The sequence below is a fragment of the Bos indicus x Bos taurus genome, chromosome 9 (genome assembly GCF_003369695.1).
Source record: "Bos indicus x Bos taurus breed Angus x Brahman F1 hybrid chromosome 9, Bos_hybrid_MaternalHap_v2.0, whole genome shotgun sequence".
In the NCBI taxonomy this organism is placed as follows: domain Eukaryota; kingdom Metazoa; phylum Chordata; class Mammalia; order Artiodactyla; family Bovidae; genus Bos; species Bos indicus x Bos taurus.
The window spans coordinates 60,793,674-60,821,462 of record NC_040084.1 but is presented as its reverse complement, the minus strand read 5'-3'; the positions used below and the strand labels follow the sequence as shown (position 1 = coordinate 60,821,462).

General features: G+C 42.0%; 2 protein-coding genes across 6 annotated transcripts in view; one reads left to right on the top strand and one right to left on the bottom strand.

Moving 5' to 3' along the window:
- RRAGD (Ras related GTP binding D) overlaps window positions 1-5,088 on the bottom strand; it is a 56,847-nt gene extending 51,759 nt beyond the window's left edge. Inside the window, exons 1-2 of the mRNA XM_027551409.1 lie at window positions 4,984-5,088; window positions 4,752-4,799 (exon numbers count right to left, since the gene is read on the bottom strand). Coding sequence (XP_027407210.1) covers window positions 4,752-4,799; window positions 4,984-4,990 — 55 coding nt within the window. The 5' untranslated portion in view covers window positions 4,991-5,088. The remainder of the gene's footprint in view (window positions 1-4,751; window positions 4,800-4,983) is intronic.
- A 543-nt stretch (window positions 5,089-5,631) lies between these two features.
- Window positions 5,632-27,789, top strand: part of ANKRD6 (ankyrin repeat domain 6) — a 183,199-nt gene continuing 161,041 nt past the window's right edge. For 2 of the 5 annotated variants that reach the window (XM_027551405.1, XM_027551402.1), the window contains exon 1: window positions 5,663-5,855. The gene's annotated coding sequence lies outside the window, so the exon portion shown is untranslated. Of the gene's footprint in view, window positions 5,856-27,789 lie in introns of all 5 variants that reach the window. The other 3 variants (XM_027551404.1, XM_027551403.1, XM_027551399.1) reach the window with 2 other exon arrangements.

The following is a 27,789-nucleotide window of genomic DNA, read 5'->3' as shown; positions in this document are numbered from 1 at the left end:
GCATTTGATTGAGGACTGTATTTACCACTCGACCTCAGGACCACTGCTTGTGCTCACTGTTTTGTTCTCAGCGCCTAACACAGCAGTCAGAATCTCTACGTACACCATTTACGTTGTATTTTCTGTGCACTATGGTAGCCCGATGGTGGTCCAGTTTCAACAAATATGCTGAGTGAACGGTCCAAGCCATTAGGGTGGAGGGTGTAGCTAGTGGCTGCAAAGGCTACCTTCATGAGTGGGGAGGCAGTTCTGAGCAAAAGGAGATAAGCTCAACAGAAACTTCCAAATAGACCTACTATTTGCTTCACGTGGCCAGGCACAGGGAATACAAAGTCAAACAAATGTCAGGCAGAGATTGTGGGTGGCATCATCCCCTGTCACTCTGTCCTTTAGTTTGATATCCCTAAGTGTTCTTTTTTTTTTTTAATTTTATTTTATTTTTAAACTTTACAATATTGTATTAGTTTTGCCAAATCCTAAGTGTTCTTGAGGATCAACAACAGCCACTGAAGGAAGCCCAGGTACAGAGGCTGAATCATGATTGTTTACCCTGGATATGATAATCACCCCCTCATTTCTGGGATCCAGTTGTGATCAATGACATGTAAGGAGAAATAAATTTAAGGGGCAGCTAAGAAGAGTTTGTTCCCAAATTAAAACACAATGGGAAGCGCTGTCCCTTTTTCCTGGTTAGATGTCAAGCCAAAAACAAAAGCCAGTAATGAGGTGGTACAGTAGCATAATAAAGAATCTAGGCCCAGATATTTTATTATGTAAGTTTTTACATGTTTAAACTGCTCTAGATAAGCATGCTCTTTCTTGCAGCCAAACACTTTTTAACTGATAAACACAGTCCCTTTACCTTCATAACTGAAAGTGAGCGAGAGAGACAAATCAGATAATCAGTAGCTTAAGATCAGAAACTCAGAAGGATGCCCACTACCAACACTCTTCTTCCACAGGGTACTGTAAGTGTTTAATTGCCTCATAAGATAGGAAAAAAGACAACAGGATTGTGACACTAAAAGCATGTACTATCCATAAAAGAAAAAATACAAAATTAAAAACTTTTTCTCAGCAAAGAGTCTGTTAAGAGAACGAGTGGAGTAAAATATTCATAAACCACATATCTGACATGGGACTTAACGTCTAGAATATGTAAAGAATTTTCAAAACTCAACAGTAAAAAAAAAAATTCCAATTAGGAAATAGGCAAAAGACATGAAGACATGTTTCACCAAAGGTGTGGCAGATAAGCACATGAAAAGATGTGCAGACTTTCAGCTTCCAGTATTGACCGAAATGAGCAATCCAAAGGGAAAGAGACAAGGCATCTTTTTGTATACCTTTTAGAAGACGGAAGTCATTCCTCTGGCCACATCCATGTGAATCTACAAGAAAGGTGATGCTGTAGACATCAAGGGAATGAACCTTGTTCAAAAAGGGAATGCCCCACAAAGGTTCCCAGTGGCAAGACTGGGACAGTCATGCTGAGTGTTACCCAGCATGCTGTTGGCATTATTGTAAGTAAACAGGTTAATGGCAAGATTCTTGCCGACAGAATTAATGTATGTATTGAACATATTATGCAACCCATGAGTTGAGACAGCTTCTCGAAGTATGTGAAGGAAAATGATCAGAAAAAGAAGGAAGCCAGAGAAAAGGGTATTTAGGTTCCACTGAAGTTTCAGCCTGCTCCACCCAGAGAGGCATACTTTGTGGGAAGCAATGGAAAGGAACCTGAGCTGCTGGAACCCATTTGCTATGAATTCAAAACTCAGGGTCTATTTGCAAACATAAGATGAATAAAGATGTGGTACATAGATACAACAGAATATTACTCAGCCAAAAAAAGGAATGAAATTGGGTCATCTGTAGAGATATGGATAGACCTAGAGTCTGTCATTAGCAGAGTGAAGTAAGTCACAAAAGCAGATATCGTATATTAACACATATATATGAAATCTAGAAAAATGGTTCACATGAACCTACTTGCAGAGCATGAATAGAAACACAGACATAGCAACACAGGTGGGGAAGGGGAGGGTGGGACGAGCTAGGAGAGTGGCACTGACATATACTCACTACCCTGCATAAAACAGATCGATAGTGGGGAGCTGCTGCATAACACAAGACGCTCAGCTCAGGGCTCTGTGATGACCTAGAGGGGTGGGAGGGAGGCTCGAGAGGGAGGGCATATATGTGTACACAGAGCTGATTCACTTCGTTGTACAGCAGAAAGTAACACAACACTGTAAAGCAATTATATTCCAATTCAAAAAACACATAGGTTTTTCAGGGTGGATGTGACCAGCATAGGGATAGGAAAATGTAACAAAACAGAGCACCTAAAACTGACCCATAGATATTTGGAAACCATTATAAGATAGCTCTGGCACTGCGAATGAGAGGAGAAATTGAATTTCAGATGGAATGTGAAAAGCAAAACTTTATAACTTTCAGAAGAAAATATGGGAAAATGTTTTTATATCCTTGGAGCCAAGAAGGATTTCTCAAAACCCATAAATTAGGGCAAAAGACATGAGAAATTAACAAAAGAGAAAACAAGAAGAGTTAGCAAACATTAAAGATGAACAATTATACCTATAATTGGAGAAATGCAAATCACAGTATTTGATACAAATTTGTATTTGAAATACAAATCACAATAAGAAATCATTTCACACCCACAGGAAAAACAAGCACTGGCAGAGATGTAGAGCCAGGGGACTTTTATACATCACTGCAGGAATTAAAATTGGTACAACTGATTCAGAAAACCATTGGCATTACCTAGTCTGTAAATTTGAACATACTCGTACCTTAAGACCCAACCATTCCACTTCCAAATATGTATCTTAAAAACTCTTGCACACATACCTCAGAAGAAATATTTAGGAATGTTCATAGCAACACTGTGCAAAAGCAAAAACTGGGACAATGTCCAACACACTGTCTGAAAGTAACCTGGGCAAAGAAACTATGATATCTTCTCTCAATGAAATACCACATAACAGAGGAACTGAATAGCTGAATCTCAGAAACAGAATGCTAAGTGAAAAAAAGCAAGCTGAACCAGAATGGTGAAGAATGATTCCACTTAGAAAAAAGTTCAAAAACAGGCAAAACTGAACAGTGTAGTATTTAGGGCTACATATATTTGTGGTAAGAGAATTATTAACACAGAATTATGGATGGCCGTTTCCTTTGGAAGACAAAGAGGGTATGATTGTAGAGGGGGCATGTATGAATTTTCTTGAGTGGGAAGCCTTAGCAAGGGCAGTTTCAGGAATGGAAGGCAGAATGGTGGTCTGAAGGACCAATTGCAGCTAGTGATACAAAAGAAATCTAGTGTGGTCAGCTCGTTAAAGAAATGTTGCTGGTAATAGGAGCCAATTAGTTGGTTAGATGGCAATGGCACCCTACTCCAGTACTCTTGCCTGGAAAATCCCATGGGCGGAGGAGCCTGGTAGGCTGCAGTCCATGGGGTCGCCAAGAGTCAGACACGACTGAGTGACTTCACTTTCACTTTTCACTTTCATGCACTGGAGAAGGAAATGGCAACCCACTCCAGTGTTCTTGCCTGGAGAATCCCAGGGACGGGGGAGCCTGGGGGGCTGCCGTCTCTGGGGTCGCACAGAGTCAGACACGACTGAAGCGACTTAGCAGCAGCAGCAGCAGTTGGTTAGATGGCATCACTGACTCAATAGATTTGAACTACAGCAAACTCCAGGAGATGGTGGAGAACAGGGAAGCCTGGCGTGCAGCAGTCCATGAGTTTGCAAATAGTGGTACATGACTTAGCAACTGAACAAGAACAATACTCTAACAAAGTAGTGAAAGCTATCATTGGTAGAGCCAAATTTTTCCTCAGGAAGCAGGAGAAGGTAGTGAGGTGGATGTGTGAGGTTGGCTGTGATGGAACTGGACAGAGGGGCAGAACAAAGTTGTAGGCTGCCAGCCTTCCTCACACACAGGGAGCTTTAGGATTCTCCTTTCATGAGATGCCCAAAGACCGTGTGTCCACTTGGAAATAAGCAAGCATGATCTCCAAACAGCTCACCCACTGTCTGCTTTGGCTCTCATGAGGTCCCTCTGCCAGGAATTCCCATTAATTAGGTGAACTCCAGGAGTTGGTGATGGACAGGGAGGCCTGGCGTGCTGCGATTCATGGGATCGAAAAGAGTCAGACACGACTGAGCGACTGAACTGAACTGAACTGAAGGTCTGGGAAAAACTGCAGACCAGTCAGCTCCCAGGAGCATTCGAATGTCTTACAGACTGGATTCTGTTCCTTTCAGCAAGATTAATGTGTGATTGCTCTGACTGCCCACGAATGCAACTTCAAACTCCATCTCATCTCCACTCTGTGGTGATCTCATAAAAGCCTCCTGGAGGAATGGAGCACTCTGTATCTCTGGATGTTTATTCAATGGACTAGCTTGGAAAAGCCTTTAATCTGGAAAAGTGTAAGAAAGAAACAGTCACACTGAAAGGTAACGGGTACTTTGACCTTGGGGGATCACCTAGCCCTCACTGGTGACCTACCTGGAGAGAAATTCAGAGCTGATGGGCAAGGAAAAGAAATGTATTCTTCTAATAGCTCGTGATGGGGAATGACAGGGATGGGGACAAATCTGAAGAAGGCCAAAGGACTTCAGAAGAGAGATTTCACATCCTGCCGAGTAAAATTCTAGTTATGACTTTGGGATTGGGGAAGTTCAGAAGTTGGAAGAAAATCAGTCACTTACTCTTCCCTGGTGTGCAGTACTGCTTAGATTCATTCTGATTGATGTTTCCTGAAGGAGAGAGGGAGACACATATCTTAAGAAAACATAGGAGATCATCACGTTTCTTTTCCCCAGGTCTATTTCAGAGGGAATACGAAAAAAAATCCGGTTAAAATTAAGCTCAGGTAAGCCGGAAACTCCATTCTGGGGTTTCACCTCCCTCTCCATCTCCCTGTGTTCAGAGAGTAGATACCTGTCATGCTTCTTCAAAAGGTTGAATGAGATCCTTCCTACTCATTCATAGATTCATTCAACAATAATTTATTGAGCGCTCGCTGTGTTCAGGGAACTCTTCTAGACACGGAAGAAGTAACTGAAAAATAGACAAAAAACAGACCGAGTTAGTGTGTAAAGCGTGATTTGAATATAGGAGGCTGGACCGTTCAATGCTTCCTATTTCATTAAAAGATGCTTCCGAGAAGCTACTAACCGACAAGCTGTTTGGAATAAAGGCTTCCTTTCTTCTCTTCAGCTTTCTAATGAATCTGGATCTTTCATCATTGTTGTCTAGCTTCCGTTGAGACATCTCAGCTAAGTGAACTACGAATACATTGAAATACACACTTGGCCACAGGTTGAAGGATGGTTTCTCCTCCCGAATTCCCTCTCCCTCCTAACAAACCTGGCAACCTGTGCTCCGAAAACCTCACCCAATTGCATGCCCTGGCTCCTCTCCCTCTTGATAAGGAGGCCTCTCGGCAGGCGCCGAAGGCGCGGCGGCCGGGCAGGGAGCTGGCTGCAGAGCGAGGCCAGCGGGAGGGCTGGGGGGCCCCACCTCGCCCCGGGCCGCCGCCGCGCCCGAACCGGCCGCTGCGGGGCGCTGCGGCCCCAGCCTCCGAGCGCCGGCGGGCGGGGCGGAGGGCCGAGCGGGCGGCGGGCGAGGCGGCTCGGCCACAGGTAACCTGCGGAGCGGCGAGCGCAGCCGGGCGAGCGTCGGCAGGAGGCGGCGGCGCTGGGCGGCGCCGAGGCCCAGGGGCCGCCGGAGCCAGCGAAAACCCGTGCCCACCGAATCCCCTCGCCTCCCACCCTGTCGTCAGCATCGGACCCTGCGGCGCGGAGAGAAAGGTACTGTGTGACCTCGCCGGGTCCTTTCCAGACCTCTCTTTCTCCAGGGGCTGGCGCCCCCTCCTCCCGGTGTGTGTGTGGGGCGCTCTGATCCGGGGAGGACGATGTCGCGGATGGGGGCTCCCCCAGATTGCTGTCTGTTTGGGGGAGAGTCCCAGACCCAGCGCGATGCCGCCTTTCTTGCGGCCTCCCGGGAAGCCGTCGCCTGAGGTTGGGAGGGGGGGAGTCCTCCCCTGGGCACCTCCCTTGTCGCTTTCCTTCATTTGCTTCCCTAGAATATAGAACTTGGGGGAGGGGGCAGAGAACTTTCTGGCCTTTGCACGTCCCCTTCCTCTTGCTCCAGTGAGCTGAAAGAGTTTGTAGAAAGTGGTGGTGGTGGTCGGGGTGTGTGTTTGAGGGGAACAGGGGTCCCCAGGTATTCCGGACGCGGAGACCCGGCAGTCTTGGGGCGTAAAAGGAGGGTCTCCTCTGGTCGCCAGCGGCCCCCGCCGTCCCCAGGCCTGCGGTCGGCTTCGGAGTGGCTGGACTTGGCTGGGACGTGCCTGCAGCCTGGTCCCTTCCCTCACCCCTTCGAGGACCGCAAAGGGGCGCAGGCGCCGGACCGTGGGGACTATTCTGTCCGGGGGAGCTCCGTTCTGGCATTAAGCTCTGTAAAGAGTTAGCAAGTGGCATGTCCCAGAGCTCGAGGAAGCGAGCACGTTGTTTGGTCTGAATTGAGACATCAGTTCACCGACACTTGTCTTGGAAATTTCGGTGTGGTGCTTCCGGTAGATTTGAGGAGGGGGAGGGGAAGTGGCGTCTATTACTTGTTACCAGAGAGGAGCTTCAATTTCCTAAAGCGGGTCAAGCATGTTTTCCCTAAGGCGTGGTGAGATGGTGCAAGCGGTCGTGGAAGAAGTTCCCTTTGGGGTTATGAGACTAAGTCTTGATGCGTCTTGTTAGGTTGTGTGACTTTGGAAAATTCACTTTTTTAAGCCTCGGGTAAACTGGGTGTATTTGTACATAACCTGGTAGTACTGTTGTAGAAATTAAATGTAAGTGAAAAGCTTGGCATAGAGCTCTTGAACGTTGGGCATCCTTTCTGTGAGCCTGTGGATGAAGATAGTCATTTCACGTTTAGGTAACATCTACTAGGCCAGTGTTAGTGGGAAGAACTTGGGCAATGAATACAAACACACCTGGGTCCATGGTGGTCCCACAGTGTACTGCTGGTCTCTGGGGGAAGGGGGTCCCATCCTTAAAATAGCAATAGCAGCCTTGGTTCTCCTGGTGTCCTACCTTCTGACTACACTTGTTTATCTTCCATCATCCTTAGCAGCTGCTTAATATATTGTAAATGAAGAATTTTTAAAAAAAATTAAAGATCCTAATTAGAAGAGTTTTCTGCACTCTAGATCATAAATGAGGAGGGGAGAGAGGAAGAAGGTGGAAAGGAATAAGAGCCCAGGAAAACAACTGATGGCACATTGGGAGATATAAACCAAAGGTGATAACAAAATGCCAGTTTGTTAACTCCTGGTTCAGTGGTGGCACCAAAAATTAACCTTCGCTTCTCACTCAGACCCATGAGCCTCTCCAGAGCCCCTCCAGATAAGTACATAATCCAAGTAAAAGCAGACAGTTTGCTTAGAGACAACTCTGCTTAGAGACAAGGCACACATCCAGCTCCCAGGGCACGCACATGCTGAAATTCTGGGGCCGCCACTCTGAACTATAGCGTGCATTCAGAAAGCAACAAACGGAGAAGTACAAATTAAAAAATAAGAACAGAAGACACACCCAGGTAGCTGAAGAACCAGAGCATCCTTAGAAACTTGCAGCCCTAAGCACTCCTCCCCATGGCATTCCACTTCTCTTTTATCTCCCAGAGGAACCACTAGTCTGGCTTTTGTGTTTATTTCCCCATTGCTTTTCACACTGAGTATCTGATATGAGAAACTCTGTGGAAGGCAAGTTTCTAAATAACCATTTTCACGGGAACCTGGAGCCTGTAGAACTTAAAAGCAGGATATTGAGAGTAAGATGCAAACCACAAAAAAGCTGAAAGTATCAAAGTGCTGGGGTGAGCAGTCTCTCTGTCACGCTTTGCCCCCGGTTTTGTTGGCAAGGCTCCGCGGGTGTGTTCTGTCTGTATAGGGGAGGCCCAGTCTCTTCAAACATAGCTTGGAGGCTATAATTTTGAAAGCTTTGCTTGAGTCTCTAAGAATTGGAAAAACAGTAATTTGCATGCATGTGTTTTAGAAGTCTTTAAAAAAATACCAATTAACCAGAGGACATTGTATTGGGATTTGAAGGATTAAGCCAACTGAGAGTGACCTTTAAAAACGGTTTTAACCTAAATTCTTCTTTTTCTGGTTGTGATGTTTGTGTTCGGGACTTTTAAGTTATTTCTTTGGGTTGACTAACAGCTCTCCTCCGTGAATCGTACACATTCAGTCACTTATTGGGTAATCAGAGATTCCTAAACTTGGTTTATGGTGCCTTTTGTATCTCAGTAATTTTTTCACAGTGCCCCTAGTTTTCGGTAGCTAGTAAGTAGTTAGGTTGAAATAACGTAATACGTATTTATATCCTAACAACATAGAAGCTGTTTGAAGGAAAATGACACACATAAACTAAGAGAAAAAAATTCATATCATTCTTAAACAACCAGTTTCAAATGGGATGTGTGTGTGTGTGTGCTCGCGGGATCTGATTGGATCCCACTCTCATTTCCCGTCCCACATTAATTTTTCTGCAGCACTCGCTTTTTATCACAGCAACCACTGAAAACCCATGCTTTGCAGAGATACAGTGTCATTGGTGGGAATGTGATAGGATCTGATTTGGAAACTGTGGACTCCACCAGCCTGTAGGTGCAACGTCCAGCGTGTTGAGTACGCTGTTTCCCTTGAAATTTTCAGAAATCCTGAGTTGTCCCTGTGAATTTGCTACAGCACTCCCAGTGCCTTGGTGAACAGTTGAGGAATTGTTGGGCTAAGATAAAACCTGCTTCCCAGGAGAGACCAGTTAACTAAGGAAGGTGTCTGCCTGAAAAAGCCCCAGGTTAAGCTTCTGTGTGGGTTTCCCAGGTGGCTCAGTGGGTAAAGAATCTGCCTGCACTGTAGGAGATGCCGACAGACTTGGGTTCGATCCCTGGGTCAGGAAGGTCCCCTAGAGGAGGGCATGGTGACCTAATCCAGTATTCTTGGCTGGAGAATCAGAAGAGCGACCTAGCACACATGATAGCTTCTGTGTGCAGTGGGCTGCATCTTGGTTTTCTCCTGTATGAAATAGAGTTGGCTCATAATACTCTTTGAGAGAATTAAACTAGATAATATACATAAAACCACCTTTTAAAGACCTGGAATACAATGGAGTCTCAAGAAATAATAGCTGTTTTAATGGTTGTTATTATGTATGTGAGTGCTAAGTTGCTTCAGGGGTGTCTGACTCTTGCGACCCTGTGGATTGTAGACCACGAGGCTCCTCTGTCCATGTGATTCTCCAGGCAAGAATACTGGAGTGGGTTACCATGTCCTCCCCCAGGGGATCTTTCCGACCCAGGGAACCCACGTCTCTTATGTCTCCTGCATTGGAAGGCGAGTTCTTTATCACTAGTGCCACCTGGGAAGCCTGGTTGTTATTATAAATAGTACCAAATCAGTGTCCAGTGATGGGTATAAGTCATTGCTCATATTTAAGAACAGTGGGTGCTCGAAATCTCTGTTAGCAAATAAACTATGAAGTAACTAGTTTACATTATAGGATGATTTATTGTTTTTTCAAACAGAAAATTCTGGTTTACTATTGTGATGATCTTTGATTTTATTTAGACCATCTTTGGAATACTCATTTTCAGTGACCACCACGAGCCCTGGTTTGGACTGAGCCTGTATTAGTGCACTGATGGAGGAGCCTGGTAGGCTGCAGTCCATGGGGTCGCTAAGAGTCGGACATGACTGAGCGGCTTCACTTTCACTTTTCACTTTCATGCATTGGAGCAGGAAATGGCAACCCACTCCAGTGTTCTTGCCTGGAGAATCCCAGGGACGGGGAGCATGGTGGGCTGCCATCTATGGGGTTGCACAGTCGGACACGACTGAAGCGACTTAGCAGCAAAGCGGGTGTGATTGTCTTATGTCTTGGGAAGTTTGAACATAGGTGATAGGCTGGGAAATGTTTCAATTAGGATTTAATTTCTGTGTATACTTTTAGCACAGAGAGGCAGATAATCTTTTCAGATGATGTATATGTATTTTTTCATTGTGTTTGTTTATTTTTGGCTGTGCTGGGTCTTCCTTGCTGCTCACAGGGCTTTTCTTGTGGCAAGCTGGGCTACTCTCTAGTTGCGGTGCACAGCTTCCTTACTGCTCACAGGGCTTTTCTTGTGGCAAGCTGGGCTACTCTCTAGTTGCGGTGCACAGCTTCCTTACTGCAGTGGCTTTTCTTGTTTCTGAGCACGGGCTCTAGGGCTCTTGGCTTCAGTAGTTAGTTACAGCATTTGGGCTCCATATTGCGGCTCTCGGGCTCTAGAGCACAGGTTCAATAGTTCTGGCACACCGGATTAGTTGCTCTGTGGCAGGTGGGATCTTCCTGGATTACAGATTCAAACCCGTGTCTCCTTCATTAGCAGGCGGATTCTTTACCACTGAGACACCAGGGAAGCCCAGATGATATGGTTTTTATTAAATTGCAGAGCATCCCATGATAATGCCTATCAAAAAGAGATACTCTTCCAAGGAAAGGCTGACTTGGATAATGATATCACAGATGGCTGTCATAGTTCCTTTTAAGAAACAGAACTGTCTTCCCTTGTCCTTTCCTTGTCCAGATCCCAAGTCTAAGCTACTGCTGCTAAGTCACTTCAGTCGTGTCGGACTCTGTGCGACTCCATAGACGGCGGTCCACCATGCTCCCCCGTCCCTGGGATTCTCCAGGCAAGAATACTGGAGTGGGTTGCCATTTCCTCCTCCAATGCTTGAAAGTGAAAAGTGAAAGTGAAGTCGCTCAGTCGTGTCCGACCCTTAGCGACCCCATGGACTGCACCCTACCAGGCTCCTCCGTCCATGGGATTTTCCAGGCAAGAGTACTGGAGTGGGGTGCCATTGCCTTCTCCCAGTCTAAGCTAGGACCGGGTGATATTTTAGCAACTTTGAAGAATACGCTCAAAAATACATTCATCATAGTGATGTTTCCTTAGCGTAGTTGTAGATTATTATTGTTGCGTTCTTCAGTCATTTATCATTGGGAAGCCTGTACGGAAGCATAGGTGATACTTCCAAATTGACCTTAAATTTTTTTTTTTCTGTTTGTTTTGGTTTATCATGTTGAGGGTTTTTTCCCCCTCTATAAAATTTGGGTATATTTGTGTGTGTGGGAAACTATTTGATTCTTCTGAACTGATTGTTCTGTTTTTCCATTTCATGCCTATCTATAGATTATCAGCATTATTTTTCTTTAATATATTGCTCCCTTTTTAAAAAAATAACAATTTCATGTCTTACCTTGGTTAGGCGGATTATATTTAATACTGAACATCTTTTTAAAAAAATGTTTATGGCTGACTTAACAATGTTATATTAGTTTCAGGTATACAACATAGTGATTCATGATTTTTATAGATAATACTCAGTGTCTTATGGCTTTAGGGTGTAAAGTAGAAAACTACATTGTAGGTATTGAAATGTGGATTCGAATGAATTGCTTTCTTCCTTTTGTCTGCAACTCTTATTTAAAAGAAAATTGAGCCAAGGAGCAACTAAGCTCGTGTGCCACAACTAGGGAAAGCAACAGGCAGCAACGAAGATCTTCACAAACAAAAATAAATAAAATTATTAAAAAAAAAAAAAAGAAAATTGAGAGTCAGAAAGTTTGAGCATCAGTTTAACTGTTAGAATCTGATATTCACCACAAAGTACTTTATGAAATGCTTTACTTTTTTTAAAAGGTTGTTGTCCATTCATGGTGATGGTGATTTAGTTGCTAAGTCATGTCCAACTCTTGCAACCCCATGGACTGTAGCCCACCAGGCTCCTCTGTCCATGGCATTTTCCAAGCAACAATACTGGAGTGGGTTGCCTTTCCTTCTCCAGGGGCTCTCCCCGACTCAGCAATCAACCCGGGTCTCCTGCACTGCAGGCAGATTCTTTACTGACTGAGCTACCAGGGAAGCTCAATCCATTACAGTTATTATAATTATTATATAGTTATTATGTTGGCCATATTTCCCCTGTTATATAATACATTCTCAGAGCTTATGTTTTACCTCATAGTTTGTACCTCTGTCCCCTACCTCTGTACTGCCCCTCCCTTCCCCACTTGCCTGTCCCCACTGGTAGCCACTAGTTTGTTCTCTGTATCTGTGAGTCTGCTTCTTTTTTGTTTGTTTCAGTCACTAGTTTGTTGTATTTTTTAGATTCCACATCTAAGAGATTATCATTCAGTATTTGTCTTTCTCTACTTGACTTATTTCACTTAGCATAACGTCCTCCATGTTCATCCATGTTGCTGCAAATGGCAAAATTCCATCTTTCTTATGACCAAATAATATGCCATTGTGTATATGTGCGTATGTGTGTTGCACATCTTCTTTGTCCATTCATCTGTTTATGGACACTTAGGTTGCTTCTGTATCTTGACAGCAGTTGTAAATAAGGCTGCTATGAGCATTGGGGTACATGTGTCTTTTTGAATTAGTTTTTTGTGTCTTTCAGATAAATACCCAGGAGTAGAATTGCCGAGTCACATCATAGTTCTATTGTTAGCTTTTTGGGAAACCTCCATACTGTTTTCCATACTGACTGTACCAATTTATATTCCTGTACCAATTTATAACCCAGTGTACAAGGGTTCCCTTTCCTCTACATCCTTGCCAACGTTTGTTATTTGTGTTCTTTTTGATGATCGCCATTCTGACAGGCATGAGATGATATCTCATTGTGGTTTGGATTTGCATTTCCCTGATGATTACAATGTTCAGCATCTTTTCATGTGTCTGTTGACCATCTGGGAAATCTTAATATCTTCATATACAATTAGGAATGCATATGTAAGGATGAAAAGATTTAATTTAAATTTGGGAGTTTATTGATAGCTAAATGGACTTAATTTCAGTGATTTGTTGTTTTCAGTTCAGGAATGCAGATTATGGGAAATATTTCTGTCCATGATAGTAAAAAACATTAAAATACATAAATTTATATTAAAAAATTGAATTTAATGGAGATACCAGCAAATAGCAACCAAAAATGGAAAAGTAGTCCAAAGTAAACTAGTATTAATAACTAAACAAGAATCAGCAAGGTTTTTTTGTTGTTGATTTTTGGTAAAGGACATATGCTTTGAGTAATGTTTATAAAAGGAATAAATACAAAAGAATAAGGTCAATTTTCCTTACAGATATTAGGTAGATAAGAGGTGAAAATAGAACTTAGTTCTCTCTTGGTTTTCCACATCAACTCTAGGAATCCTGCTCTCTATCATCTTGTTGAGTTTGGTGGAGGGGCATGTCCGGGGCCTTGGGGAGGATGGAAGGACATCAGGGAACATGGTGTGGTCCAGGCTGCCAGCTCACTCTGGAGCTCTAGACAGTTTCTGAGAGCCTCAGTTTTCTCTTCCCTGAGGGGACTAGACCAAAATATTGCTTTAAAAAATGTATGGTTCTGTGAAATTATCCATATTCACAGGGTAAAATCAACATTCTTTTTCTTCCACACTTCTGAAGGTAGATGCCGTGGAGTCAACCTGATGATCTGTGGACCAGAGAGAACTAATGAGATTGTTAACTTGACGTAACCTGAGGACTCCCTTTTATTATGAGCTCCAGTCGCTTACTGTGTTAAGTCCTTTCAGACTGTTCATGCCTGTATGAACACTCGGGAATATAAATCCAAAATACCATTCTATGTTAAAACCTGATTCCAAGGTCAGAAAATTTATACTCTTATTACTGTAAATTAGAGTTTTCAGTTTTTAAAAATGTCAGCGTTTTATTCTAACTCTGGGCAAGTCCCACAGAAATCTGATATACAGGGAAATTGCCTCCAGGTGACAAGTTTGGGAAGTATTGGGTTTTCCCCCCTTTGCATCTTTACAGGAATTTTAGACTTCTTAAAATGAACATATATTCAGTTTATGATCATAAAAATAAATATATCAGGTATTCATAAAAAGCTGTAAAATCATACAAGAAAATTCAGTGTTAATCATATGTATTAAAAAAAAAACTCTGTTCCCATAGTGGAACTATTAGATATTTTAGTAACTAAAATATTTGCTTAATAGGAGGTAAAAATGTAATAACATGAGATGGGCCTATTTTATCATGGTTAAATGGTAGTGATTTGAATTTATTATTGAGGATAAAAATAAACCAAATCATGAACAATTTGACTTGGAAAATTTCAGTTCAGATTTTTCACAAAGCTAAATTTTTTCTCTTTCTTTGTCAGGATAACATGTCTCATGCCAGTCTTTAAAGTTACTTTTTAGCTAGAAAATACCAAGTGAACAGTGAGTCCCAGCATGAAATTCAGGATTTGACCCAGTTTAGGTACAATGCTGAAATGCATTGTGTACTATTTTGTATTATGCCATAGATAGTCTAAAATATTCAAGTACCACAGAGCAGACTTCTTGAATCCACATATATGGATGCATTTGACTATCCTAGTTATGCCCTATGTTTGCAGTTTTGGTTAACCTTTGATTAAGAGGCATGCACTTCAGAGCTGATCTTACTGGGTAAGATGCCTGGTTCTGGCACCTATTGGTTGTAAAATTTTTGACAGTTTACTTAACTGTCAAACTGCCTCGGTTTCCTAATCTGTAAAGTGGAGGTTTGATACAGTTTTGTACTCTGACTATGGTGATAGTTACATGAATCTGTGAATGTGATAACATTCACAGAACCACACACACACATGCACACACACACACATACCCTGAGCTCGTGGGAAAAGTGAAATCCAAGTAAGTTCTGTAGTTAATGGTATTATACCAATGCCCATTTCCTTGTTTTGATAATTGTACTCTGGTTATGTAAGACCGTTGGAGAAGGAAATGGCAACCCACTCTACTATTCTTGCCTGGAAAATCCCATGGACGGAGTGTGGCGGGCTTACAGTCCACAGAGTTTCGAAGAGTCAGACACGACTGAGCGACTTCACTATGTAAGACATTACTGTTGGGAGATAGGGTACATGGGCACTCTCTGTACTATTTTTTATGGTGATGTACATGACATGAAACTCACCATTTCAATAGTATTTTAAAGACGCAGTTCAGTGGCATCAGTTTCATTCTCAGTGTTGTGTAACCATCACCACCATCAGTCTCTAGAGACTTTCATCATCCTGAACTGAAACCGGGTACCCACTTAACAATAACTCCCCAATCTCATCTCCCCCAGACACCTGGTAACCACTGTTCTACTTTCTTTCTCTGTCAATTTGACTACTCTAGATGCATTATATAAGTAGAATCATACAGTGTTTTTTCTTTTGTGTGTGGCTTATTTTACTTACTGTCATGTCTTTGAGGTTCATGTACTATTTTTTTTTTGCAACTTATGTGAGAAAGTAATATTGTTTCAAAATAAGGTTTTTTCTTCTATTTTCTTTTTTGTGGCTATGCCACCCAGCATGCAGGATCTTAGTTCCCTGACCAGGGATGGAACCGGTGCCTGTTGCTGTGGAAACACAGAGTCCTAACCTTGGACCACCAGAGACTTCTCTCAAAATAAAGTTTAAAAAAGAAAATAAGAAACAAATATCCCATTGATGGTGCCCCACTGCTGTACCACACCAAAGCATAGAGGTTAGGGACAGTGCAGGATGGCCAGGAAACCCAGAGAGTGACATTACCTCTCTTTCTTTCCTCCTCCTTATCCCCAGTCATAGGAGAAGAGATGAAGTAATAGCTGTGTTCTCTCTTGCATAGCGAAGAGTCTGCATTATTTATTAGTAGATTGCTGTATCAACCTGAGGAGAAGCTTTTAAATCTCCCACTATAATAGGGATTCCTGGGCTTCCCTGATGGCTCAGCAGTAAAGTATCTACTTGCCAATACAGGAGACCAGGGTTCAATCCCTGGGTCGGGAAGATTCCCTGGAGAAGGAAATGGCAACTCATTCCAGTTGCCTGGAGAATTCCATGGAGAGAGGGGCCTGGCAGGTAAGAGTCCAGAGGCTACAAAGAGTTGAACATGACTTAGAGACTAAACAACAACAACAAACTAGGGATTCTTAACCTGAGGTTCAGGACCGATGGACTGCAAAGGCTCTGACAGCTTCTAGAATTTAGGTGTGAGTACTTAATGCTCATTTGTATATATGAAAGGGGAAACATTCCATAACTTTCGTTATATTCTCAAATGATTCCCTAACCCCAAAATAGTAAGCACTACAAGAAAATATAATTTAAATATAATTTATAGAGCTCTTCCCACCCTATAACAAGCTTTTTCACTTGGGTGTCTTAGCCCCTTTCAGTTTTCTGGTGTTATCTTTCCCCTTACCAGGCTCCAGAGGCTTTCTTTCTGTTCAAACCTGGGAGAAGCCTAAATAGTTCTTTTCCCTGAGTCTCCAGCCATTCTCTCCTGTGTCCTACAAACTCCAGGATCCTTAAGTGGCCCCAGAGTAAACCATCTTCAAGTCTCCAGTGGGCAGAAGTGGAACTGAGTGGGACTGAGTGGGACTCAGACTCTCTGGAGAAATTGTCATTGTTCAGTTGCTAAGTCATGTCTGACTCTTTGCGACCTCATGAATTACAGCGCACCAGAGGAGCCTGGTGGGCTGCCGTCTATGGGGTCGCACAGAGTCGGACACAACTGAAGTGACTTAGCAGCAGCAGCAGGCTTCGCTGTCCTTCACTGTCTCCCAGAATTTGCTCAAACTCATGTCCATTGAGTCAGTGATGCTGGAAAAATAGGAAGAAAATAATACTTGAGGTACACAGCTATGGAAAACTCAGGAAGTGGTTCTGAATGACTGATGTTCAGTAGATTCTGCCCTGGGGCATGCAAATTTAATTTTCAGATTGTTTTCTGGTTTACACTACACTTTGTGTTACAAATGTATTATAAACGTATCATACAATACATTCTACCTTGTGGAGTATCCAGTGGTTTAGGTGAACTGTTGCAATCCTGGCGTGCTGCGATTCATGGGGTCGCAACAGGACTGAGCGACGGAACTGAACTGAACTGAATTGTTATAAAAGATGTTAGGTATCAGAATTTATTTAATAAAGAGAACTCCCCAGTCATTCAGACTGGTTTTTAACTCATATAAATGGATTGCACAAATGGGAAAAACTGTAACTTGCAAGTTTTTCTTATACATGTGATTCTCTAATCTTTGCATTCATCTTAGAAATCCTTCAATAAATCGTGACTTGACTCATTTATTCAACTCAAGTATATTCTGTTAGAGTAGGCTAACTCCTGTAACAAATGTTTCCAAATCTCAGTGGCTTAAGCCAGTAAAAGTTTACTTCCATCTAACCTGAAGTCCAAATAGGTTATTCCTGGTTCGGCAGCTTTCCTGGTTAGCTCTTCTTCAAGTGATTCGCAGATAAAGGGTCCTTCCATCTTGTTATACCGTCATGAACAAGGTGATTTCCAGTTCACTACAGGGGTGAAGAGAGGGTGGGAAAGTCATACCAGAATAACTCCCTCCACCAGCAAGTAAAAACATTACTTCTACTCACATTCCATTGGCCAGAACCAGCTCAAATCCCCACCTCAATTTATGGAGGCTGGGAAATACATGTGCCTTGGTGGACAGCTGCTTCTGAGCAATAGTGATATACTTTAAAAGGGGAACAGAGCTCGTTGATGGCTAAGTAGCCATCTTTTATATTAACATGCTAGTCTTTAACTGGTCAGTTCAGTGTAACTGCTTCATATGATTTATTTCTCACTTTCCAAACAGCTATATATAAAGTGTTATGTTTTTGTAGTGTAAGGTGTGGGTAAGACCTTCCTACAGGAAACAATTTTGTCATAATTCTTGAGTAAATAGAAATAGGATTAAACCATTTAGTTTCATACATTTATTAGGGAATGAAGTGTATTTTATTTATTCAGAGTCATCCAACTCCCTAGAGAATTGCACATTTGAGAAAGATGGAACAGAGGAAGATTAGCCAAGAACAAGAATATGCATGTCTCATTGGGTTCACGAATTTTCTTGTAATAATTTACTTCCAGCTGCTGGCAATAGGCAAGTATGAAAATTTTCCTCTTCAAAAAAAGAGCAGTCTTCACCATGTGATATATTACACAGTCGTAAATTAAGTGCAGCTTTTACTTATTTGCTCTTTGTTGTTGTTGTTTAGTCACTAAGTCATGTCTGAGTCTTTGGAACCCCGTGGACTGCACACCAGGCTTCTCTGTCCTCCACTATACCCTGGAGTTTGCTCAAATTCATCTCCACTGAGTTGGTTGAGTTCATCTCATCCTCTTGCCTTCAGTCTTTCCCAGCATCAGGGTCTTTTCCAGTGAGTCAGCGCTTCGCATCAGGTAGCCAAAGGATCAGTCCTTCCAATGAATATTCAGGGTTGATTTTCTTTAGGATTAATTGGTTTGATCTCCTTACAGTCTAAGGGACTCTCAAGAGTCTTCAGCACCACAATTTGAAAGCATCAATTCTTCAGCACTCAGCTTTGTTTATGGCCCAACTCTCACATCCATACATGACTAGTAGTAAGTGGAAAAAACATAGTTTTGATTATACAGACCTTTGTCAGCAAAGTGATGTCTTTGCTTTTTAATACGCTAAGTTTGTCATAGCTTTCCTTCCAAGGAGCAAGTGTCTTTTAATTTCATGACTGTAGTTACTGTCCGCAGTGATTTTGAAGCCCAAGAAAATAAAATCTGTCCCTGCTTCCACGTTTCCCCCTTCTATTTGCCATGAAGTGATGGGACCAGATGCCATGATCTTAGTTTTTTGAATGTTGAGTTTTAAGCAGCTTTTTCACTCTCCTCTTTCACCCTTATTAAGAGTCTCTTTAGTTCCTCTTCACTTTCTGCCATGAGAGTGGTATCATTTGCATATCTGAGGTTGTTGATATTTCTCCCAGCAGTCTTGATTCCAGCCTGTGATTCATCCAGCCTGGCATTTGGCTTGATGTAAATAAGCAGCGTGACAATATAATGGAAACTAAAGTTGTAAGATTTGGCCGTATTTATTTACTTGAAACTATTTTGTGCCTTGGAGGGTGCCATTTGACTATATCCAGCATCTGACAGCTAGAAATGGAGCATATTGAGGGATTAATAAAATATCATGTGAAAGATCCCAGTACCTACTTGGAGTCATAGAGAAAGTGGTCCACAAATTAGTAGTTACACCAACTATACGGGCATATGGGCATATCTTGTTTCATTGCTCTTTGCTTTATTGTGCTTCACATATACTGCATTTTTTTTTACAAATTGAAGGTGTGTGGCAACCCTGTATTGAGCAAGTTCATTGACACCATATTTCCAGTGGCATTTGCTCACTTTGTGTCTCTGTGTCACATGTTGGTAATTCTTACAATATTTCAAATTTTTTCATTATTATGATGATGTGTGGTCAGTGGTCTTTGATGTTACTATTGCAAAAAGATCATGACTCATTGAAGACTCAGATGATGATAAGCATTTTTTGGCAATAAACTATTTTAAACTTTTTAAATAAATAAAATACTTAAAATTAACATATGTATATTTTTAAGTCATAATGCTGCTGCTGCTGCTGCTAAGTTGCTTCAGTCGTGTCCGACTCTGTGTGACCCCATAGACGGCAGCCCACTAGGCTCCTCTGTCCCTGGGATTCTCCAGGCAAGAGTACTGGAGTGGGTTGCCATTGCCTAATGCTATAGCACACTAAATAGACTACAGAGTAGTATAAACATAACTTTTATGTATACTAAAGAAGCCAAAAGACTGTTGTCACTTGCTTTATTGCAGTATTTAGTTTATTGAGTGGTCTGGAACCAAATCCACAGCGTCTTTGAGGTCTGCCTGTAGTAACGTTTCATTTATCTGTTTGTAGTTGAGATTAGGCTGTTTTACTTAAGGAAGTGGTGCCAATAAGTAATATTTACCACCTTTTAGGTCCTAATTTTTTTGCATAATTTTCTTTTTTAAATTATGAAAGTATGGGACTTCCTTGGTGGTCCAGAGGCTCAGACTCCACTCTCCCAATGCAGGGGGCTGGGATTCGATGCCTGCTCAGGGAACTAGATCCCACATGACAAAACTAAGACCCAGTGCAGTCAAATACATAAATAAAACTAAAAGAATTAAATTATGAAAGTATGATAATACATTTACGGGTGACTTGGAAAATACAGAACAAAGTAACATATAGTTCCACTATATATTACAATTATTTTTTAAGTAGATAAAGATTTTTAGTTGGAGTTTCAATATCAAACTCTCAAAAATTAGTAGGATGAATAGACAGAAAAGTAGAAGGATATAGTAGACCTAGAAGCACCACAAACCAATTCAACATAATTAAGATTTATATAATTTTTACACAACAGTAGGATACAAATTCTGTTCAAGTTCCCATAGACTATAAACCAGGAGACACTGGAACATATCCAGGGCATAAAACAAGGTGCAAAAATTTCATGGTCTAAAGGTATTGAAATCATACAGAGTCTGTTCTCTTAGCACTGTGAAATTGTGTTAGAAATCAGTATCAAGAGATATTTGAAAATAACCCACATATTTTCAAATATAATGTGGCATTTACCCAAAGAGATTTTTGACTTAGCCATTGAAAGCCTCAATAAAGTTAAAAGACTGAAAAAATAGAGGGTGATTGCAGAGAAGAAAGCATTTAAATGAGGAATTAATATCAACCTAATTTAAAAAAAATTATATTTTATGGTGCCATATTGGAATTAAAGATGTACTAGACCAAAGGATGGAGAAAGCAATGGCACCCCACTCCAGTACTCTTGCTTGGAAAATCGCATGGACGGAGGAGCCTGTTAGGCTGCAATCCATGGGGTCGCTAAGAGTCGGACACGACTGAGCGACTTCACTTTCACTTTTCACTTTCATGCATTGGAGAAGGAAATGGCAGCCCACTCCAGTGTTCTTACCTGGAGAATCCCAGGGATGGAGGAGCCTGGTGGGCTGCAGTCCATGGGGTCGCTAAGAGTTGGACACGACTGAGCGACTTCACTTTCACTTTTCACTTTCATGCATTGGAGAAGGAAATGGCAGCCCACTCCAGTGTTCTTACCTGGAGAATCCCAGGGATGGAGGAGCCTGGTGGGCTGCCGTCTATGGGGTCACACAGAGTCGGACATGACTGAAGCGACTTAGCAGTAGCAGCAGCAGACCAAAGGTCGGCAAACTATAGCCATGGGCCAAGTCTAGCCTACTCCCTGTTTTGTAAAATTTTTTAGAACATAGCCATATCCCTTGATTTCCATCCCGTCTGTGGCTGCTTCACACTATACTGGCAGAGTTGAGTAATTGTCGTAGAGACCGCATGACCCACAACATGTATTTATTTACTATCCCTTTACAATAAGTTTGCTAACCCTTTCACTAGACTTAAATTAGTATAATTTGGGGGACTTCCTTGGTGGTCCACTGGCTAAGACCTTGAACTCCCAATTCGTGGGGACTTGGTTCCATCCCTGGTCGGGGAAATAGATCCCACATGCTTCTATTAAGATTTCCTATGTCAGCACTAAAGATAGCTAGAAGATCGTGCATGCCACAGCTAAGACCCAAGCAGCCAAATAAATAAATAAGTAAAAATAAAATACTTTAAAAATCAGTATAACTTGGTTTGAGGTGACTCTGCTTCTATGGGCTTTCCTGGTGGCTCAGACTGTGAAGAATCTTCCTGCAATGCAGGAGACCTGGGTTCAATCCCTGGGTTGGGAAGATCCCCTGGAGAAGGGAATCCTAGTTAGGATTTACTTAATCTCTGGCCCACAGTTTACCATCATAGTGGGGATAATAAAACCTACCTATCCGGAATCTCAAGTAGATTTTAAGTGATCTCACGTAAGTGACTCAATTGATCTTCTAGTTACCAATCTGCTAGTCTGTCTTCCAGTCTTTAGATCAGTCCGTTTTTAGCTCACCATGCGTAAGAATCATCTGGGAACTCTATTACAGTTCAATGATGTCCACCCTGATTCTTCGGGGTCCTGATTCAGCAGATCCAGGGAGATGCATGCGTAACAAGCACCCCAGATTTTGATGGAGGACCTTAAGTAACTCAGACCCTTGTGGCAACTTGTCTTTGGGTCCCTAAAAATAGTTTCTCTGGTAGCTCCAAATATGCTTCTTGACTCACCCCAGAACTGAAGCCTTGCCTGCTAGATAGGAGAGCTTGGAACCGAGAGGGGAATGCCCAGTGGCATTAGTCATCAGCATTCTGAACACGTGCAGAGAGACCCGGCCGTGGGCTTATCATAGAAATCAAATCATTCACTGCCTGACCGCACCTATACAGCCATCTGGTGCCTTGCTTCCAAATAGAAATAATGATAGGGACGTTGGCACTGGGGCTTCAGAAAAAGTGACTGGTTTACATTGGAGCTCCGTATGCCTCTTGATGCTAAAAGGGAACAAATTAAGGCTAAAATTAGCATTAAATCCCTGGGTTAGCTGTCTCTTTTTAAAATCAAAATAAAAGTAGCAGAAGAAGTTAGCATGAGAGGAAGAACCTAAGTGCAGGTGTTTTATAGGTGCTTTAGGAACGGATGCTTATTTAATTATTTATAATTTCCTTAATCTCCAGAATGTATTGTCCTAGGTTACCTGATACTTAATGAACGGCTTGCTCACTGAAGCCTTTGTTTTCCTCCATTTGCTGTTCAAAAACTTAGTACAGTAAAGAGCTGTAAAGCCAGTCATGAATAATAGCAAAATCCCCTGGTACCTGTTGGGTTTTTATACCATATGGGAAAAAGTGAGGACCCCCCCCTCAAAAAAACTTCCAAAAACAAAAACCAGAAAAATAAAAACTTGAGGAATCAAAGAACCTCGCACTATCAATATTTAATATGAGTGGAGCTGTGTTGCTATTCAAAAGCAGTTTTCAAACTGAGGGTCAGGTGCCTTGAAACATTTTTCATCTTTGCTCCCTGCTGAAATAAATCCTGGATGGTTGATTGGATGTAAGCCAGGGTATTTTGTACTTTGAAATATAAGAAAAGTAAACACTTTATCATCCAATGAGGGACTTGCAGCTAATTAGATACCTTCCTGTTGGGAGAAATCTTGGGAAACTTCGCTCAAAAACATATGCTAATAAGGATTTAAAGAATCCTGTGTAAGATTATCAAAGGTTCCTTTCAATAATGAGTTCCCTTAGACTTGGGATATTTACTATATGATCAGAATTACTAATCATTCAAAATATACCCTCTTTAAGGGAGCCTAGAACGTAGGAATACCATAGAGGAATAAGATTCTCAAAAGGTTGCTAAGTAAATAGCCACCTTCTATTTTTATTAAAATGATAATGTTAGATCATTCCTTTTCTTCCCTACAAAATATGCAACAGGTTTAATTTCTCTCTCCATACCAGAATTTCTTTCCTTCCTATTACTAAACTCTTGAGAAAAGGCCATTTTGAAAAAAAAATAAGGCTTCCGTCTTTAAAAATTGATTATTCTGATATACCAAAAGCTAACTGTCTTGATGCTTAGTGCATTTCTGTCTTTTTAAATCCAGAATTCACAAATTTAAATTCTTCCCTTGGTATTTAATGACTCATAAACACTAACACTGTGGTTATAACTGACTGGCTGTGTTAAAAGTGACCATGCTTTTGTGCATCTAAAAATAGAACATGAAATACTCTACCAGATTTTGCCCCAGGATGTCTGTGCACTTTCTTATTACGCCTCTCTCCCCCTGCCTTTGGAATTCCCTTAATGTCAGAGACATTAACTTTGAGGGTAAGCAGGTAAATCTTAAGAGACTTGGAGTATTTGCTCTGAATTTACTAGCCAGCTAAACTGGATGGAGGTTGATATCTCAGTTATATAAGGCATACTTTTTGTTATGCACAAATAAAAGTTGTGCATACAGTGGAGAGAAAACATATTCCCCAAATCAGTAAGCCGATAAAAGCCATGATGGATTTTGCATGAAAAAAGAAATGTCAGGGGCTGTTAGGGTATTTAAATGAGGGGAAAAATTCTGTGTTATAGTAATCAATCTAAAAGGAAAGATGAAAAAGAATGGATGCTTGTACAGGTATAACTGAATGTGCTCTACACCTGTAACTAACACATCATTGTTAATCAACTACAATATAAAATAAAAATTTTTGTTTAATTAAAAAAAAATGAAAGGAATGGCCAAGTATTGATTATAACCTAACCAGATACCATGGGGCTTCCCTGGTGGCTTATTGGTAAAGAACCTGCCTGCCAATGCAGGAGACACAGGTTCAATCCTTGGGTTGGGAAGATCCCCTAGAGAAGGAAATGGTAACCCACTCCAGTATTCTTGCCTGAGAAATCCTACGGATACAGGAGCCTGGTGGGCTATGGTTCATGGGGTTGCAAAAGAGTCGGATACGACTTAGTGATTAAGCAACAACCAGACACCATAAATCCACAGCAGCACTGTCTCAGCCCCACAGAATAAATGGCATTCATTAAGTTTGAGTGTATTGTTGCCCTAGGTTTAGGGAGGCCAAACTGTTTTACTGATCTCTGCAAAGCCTAATCTCTACCTAAACAATAATTCAGGAAGAAAAATTTTAAGGTCAATGACTTTCTGCCTTCTTACGTATTTGTCTTTTTCTTTCTGATTAGCATTAGGTAATGTATCTTAAAGCCCCAGGCCTCCACATCCATACCTGGCTGAATGACCTCTCCTGGGAATGGATAGTACAGATGCACTTCAGGAGAAGTCTGCTTCATGGGAGACTGGCAGGCTTTAAAGAGAAGAGTGCGACCTGGCTGCCAGGACGCTTAGGTTCCAGTTTCACGTCTGACCAAAGCCTTTGTGCCTTCTGCCAAGTCACCTTCTTACTTCTGTGGCTTTTCTTTTCTTTTCTTTTAGAAAGGTGACCAATGGCCCACTGCTTCAGATGGGTCCTCATTCACTAGTCCCCTGCCCCTATGGGTTTGAGTCACAAAAACATTTTTCACCTTAATAAATTATTATCAGCCAAATACCTTTATAACAGCCACTCTAGTCAGGAAATCAAACTTTGCCAGTCACCCCAGAAGCCCCTCCTTGGGCTGCATCTCAATCATAACTCCCTCTCTCCCTCCAAATTAACTACAGGACACCCTTGCCTGAGCTGTGGTGCTATAAAGGAAATAGAGCATGCTGAAACCCTGATCCCTAGTGTTATTTGTTCAGTCGTGTCTGACTCTTTGCAATCCCATGGACTATAGCCCTCCACGCTCCTCTGTCCATGGGATTCTCCAGGCAAGAATACTGGAGTGGGTTGCCATTTCCTTCTCCAGGGGATCTTCCTAACCCAGGGATCAAAGCTGGGTTTCCTGCATTGTAGGCAGATTCTTTACCATCTGAGCCACCAAGGAAACCCTGATAGGCTATCTTAATAATCAGTGGGGAAAATTTCTATTTTAGTAGGACCTTTAAATGTTTGGCCAAAACATTAAAAACTATTTTACTGTCTGTTACAATTGTATAGGGAAATTTAAAAATACCAAAATTTGGTACACTGTAATTTAAAACATTAGCAACATTGAATATTAGACTTTTATTTTCTTTGTAAAATCTTATCAAAAGTAGTTTGGTTTGCCTTTTCCCATACTATAACTTATGGTACAGAACAGGCAACTTTTCAGAATTTTTTTTATTGATGTATAGTTTATTTACAATGTTGTGTTAATTTCTCTGACAGCAAAGGAACTCAGTTATACATGCAAACATGTACAGACTCCTCTGTCCATGGGATTCTCCAGGAAAGAATACTGGAGTGGGTAGCCATTCCCTTCTCCAGGGGATCTTTCCAACCCAGGGATCAAACCCAGGCCTCCTGCATTGCAGGCAGATTCTTTACTGTCTGAGCTACCGGGAAGCCCAATGCTGCCGCTGCTGCTGCTAAGTCACTTCAGTCGTGTCTGACTCTGTGCGACCCCATAGACGGCAGCCCACTAGGCTCCGTCTTCCCTGGGATTCTCCAGGCAAGAGCACTGGAGTGGGTTGCCATTTCCTTCTCCAATGCATGAAAGTGAAAAGTGAAAGTGAAGTCGCTCAGTCATGTCCGACTCTTAGCGACCCCATGGACTGCAGCCTACCACGCTCCTCAGTCCATGGGATTTTTCAGGCAAGAGTGCTGGAGTGGGGTGCCATTGCCTTCTCCGGGGAAGCCCTATATACACGTGTATATATGTGTATACATTCTTTTTCATACTCTTTCCCATTATGGCTTATCACAGGATATTGAACATAGTTCCCTGTGCTCTGCAGTAGGATCTTGTTTATCCATCCTCTGTATATTAGTTTGCATCTACAACAAGCATCTTTTCTATGGCTTGATTAACTTTCATGCTCCTGTCGAAGTTTGGATCAGTTTCTAATATTTTATCGTTTGCGCTTTCAGTGTCGTGAAGTGTTTGCAGGAGTTCCGTTCATGCGAAGTTTTTGCACCGTCATTTCTTCATTCTTTCATCTCCACACTTGCCTAATTTATGGTGATCAGAAGCCAGTTCCTCTGGGTTCACACCTGGAGTCTTCAGGTGGTAGCTGTGTCAACTTACCCTGGTCAGCCATTTATTTTGTGACTCTGTCCTATTCCATTCAAATTTCACTTCTGATGTTACCACTTTTCATTTCTTGGCTTCACTTTCTTCTTTGTTGGCTGATTCCCTCTTTTAATAGTTCATTTTGGTAAGCTATTAGGTGGAGTTTTCACTGGGAGACAAGGAGACAATACCGTTACATGGTTTGTTGTCTGTGTGAACTGAGTAACAAATGACCAGTGACCAATCAGGCAGACTTTAAAGATGTGATGCGGTTGGTCACTAATTGTGATGCACTTCTGTTAATTACACAGTGATTTGTAGACCGGAGAGCTGTTAGTGAAATTGGTACCTCATGCAGTTTCTCAAAGTTAATATATGGTGGTAAGTGAGATTGGAACTGTGTTGTTAGAGGACTGGTATAATTTAATCTGTGGGGCCTGAAATAGTGAATGTTAGAATGTATAGGCAGCCTACACGTGTAAAGTGTAGGCTGCCTGGATTATTTGTTATAGTAATCACTTCCTTGTGTTTTTTTGTACCTCTGTTATCCAAGTGTACATCTTTAGGTACTGTGATTTAGTATTGTTCCTTAAAATGCTTTTGTTACGTTCTCTAAGTCTTTTTTTCTTTTTAATCCATGGGTTTCTCCTCTGGGGGCCTTCCCTGTTGGTTCAGACGGTAAAGACTGCCCACAATGTGGGAGACCTAGGTTCGATCCCTGGGTCTGGAAGATCCCTGGAGAAGGGAATGGCAACCCACTCAGTATTCTTGCCTGGAGAATTCCATCAGAGGAACCTGGTGGGCTATAGTCCAGGGGGTTGCAAAAGAGTCAGACGTGGCTGAGCGACGAACACTTTCAGTTTCCCCTCTGTATTAGTTTGTCAGGGCTGCCATAACAACCAAAGGCTGAGTAGCTTAAACAACAGAAATTTCTTTTCTCACAGTTCTAGAGGCTGGATGTCTCAAATCAAGGTGTTTGCAGATCTGGTGTCCCCTGAGGCCTCTCTCCTTGGCTTGCAGATGGCTGCCTTCTTGCTGTGTCTTCACATATTTTTTTTTCTGTCCATGTGAACTCCTGGTGTTTCTTTGTCTTCTTATAAGGACACCAGTCCTGTTGGTGTCCTACCTAATGGTGTCCTATTAGGGCCTGCCTCCATGGCCTTGTTTTAAGTTAATTACCTTGTTAAAGGCCGTGTCTCCAATTGCAGCCACCTCCTTAGTATGGGGAGTTAGAGCTT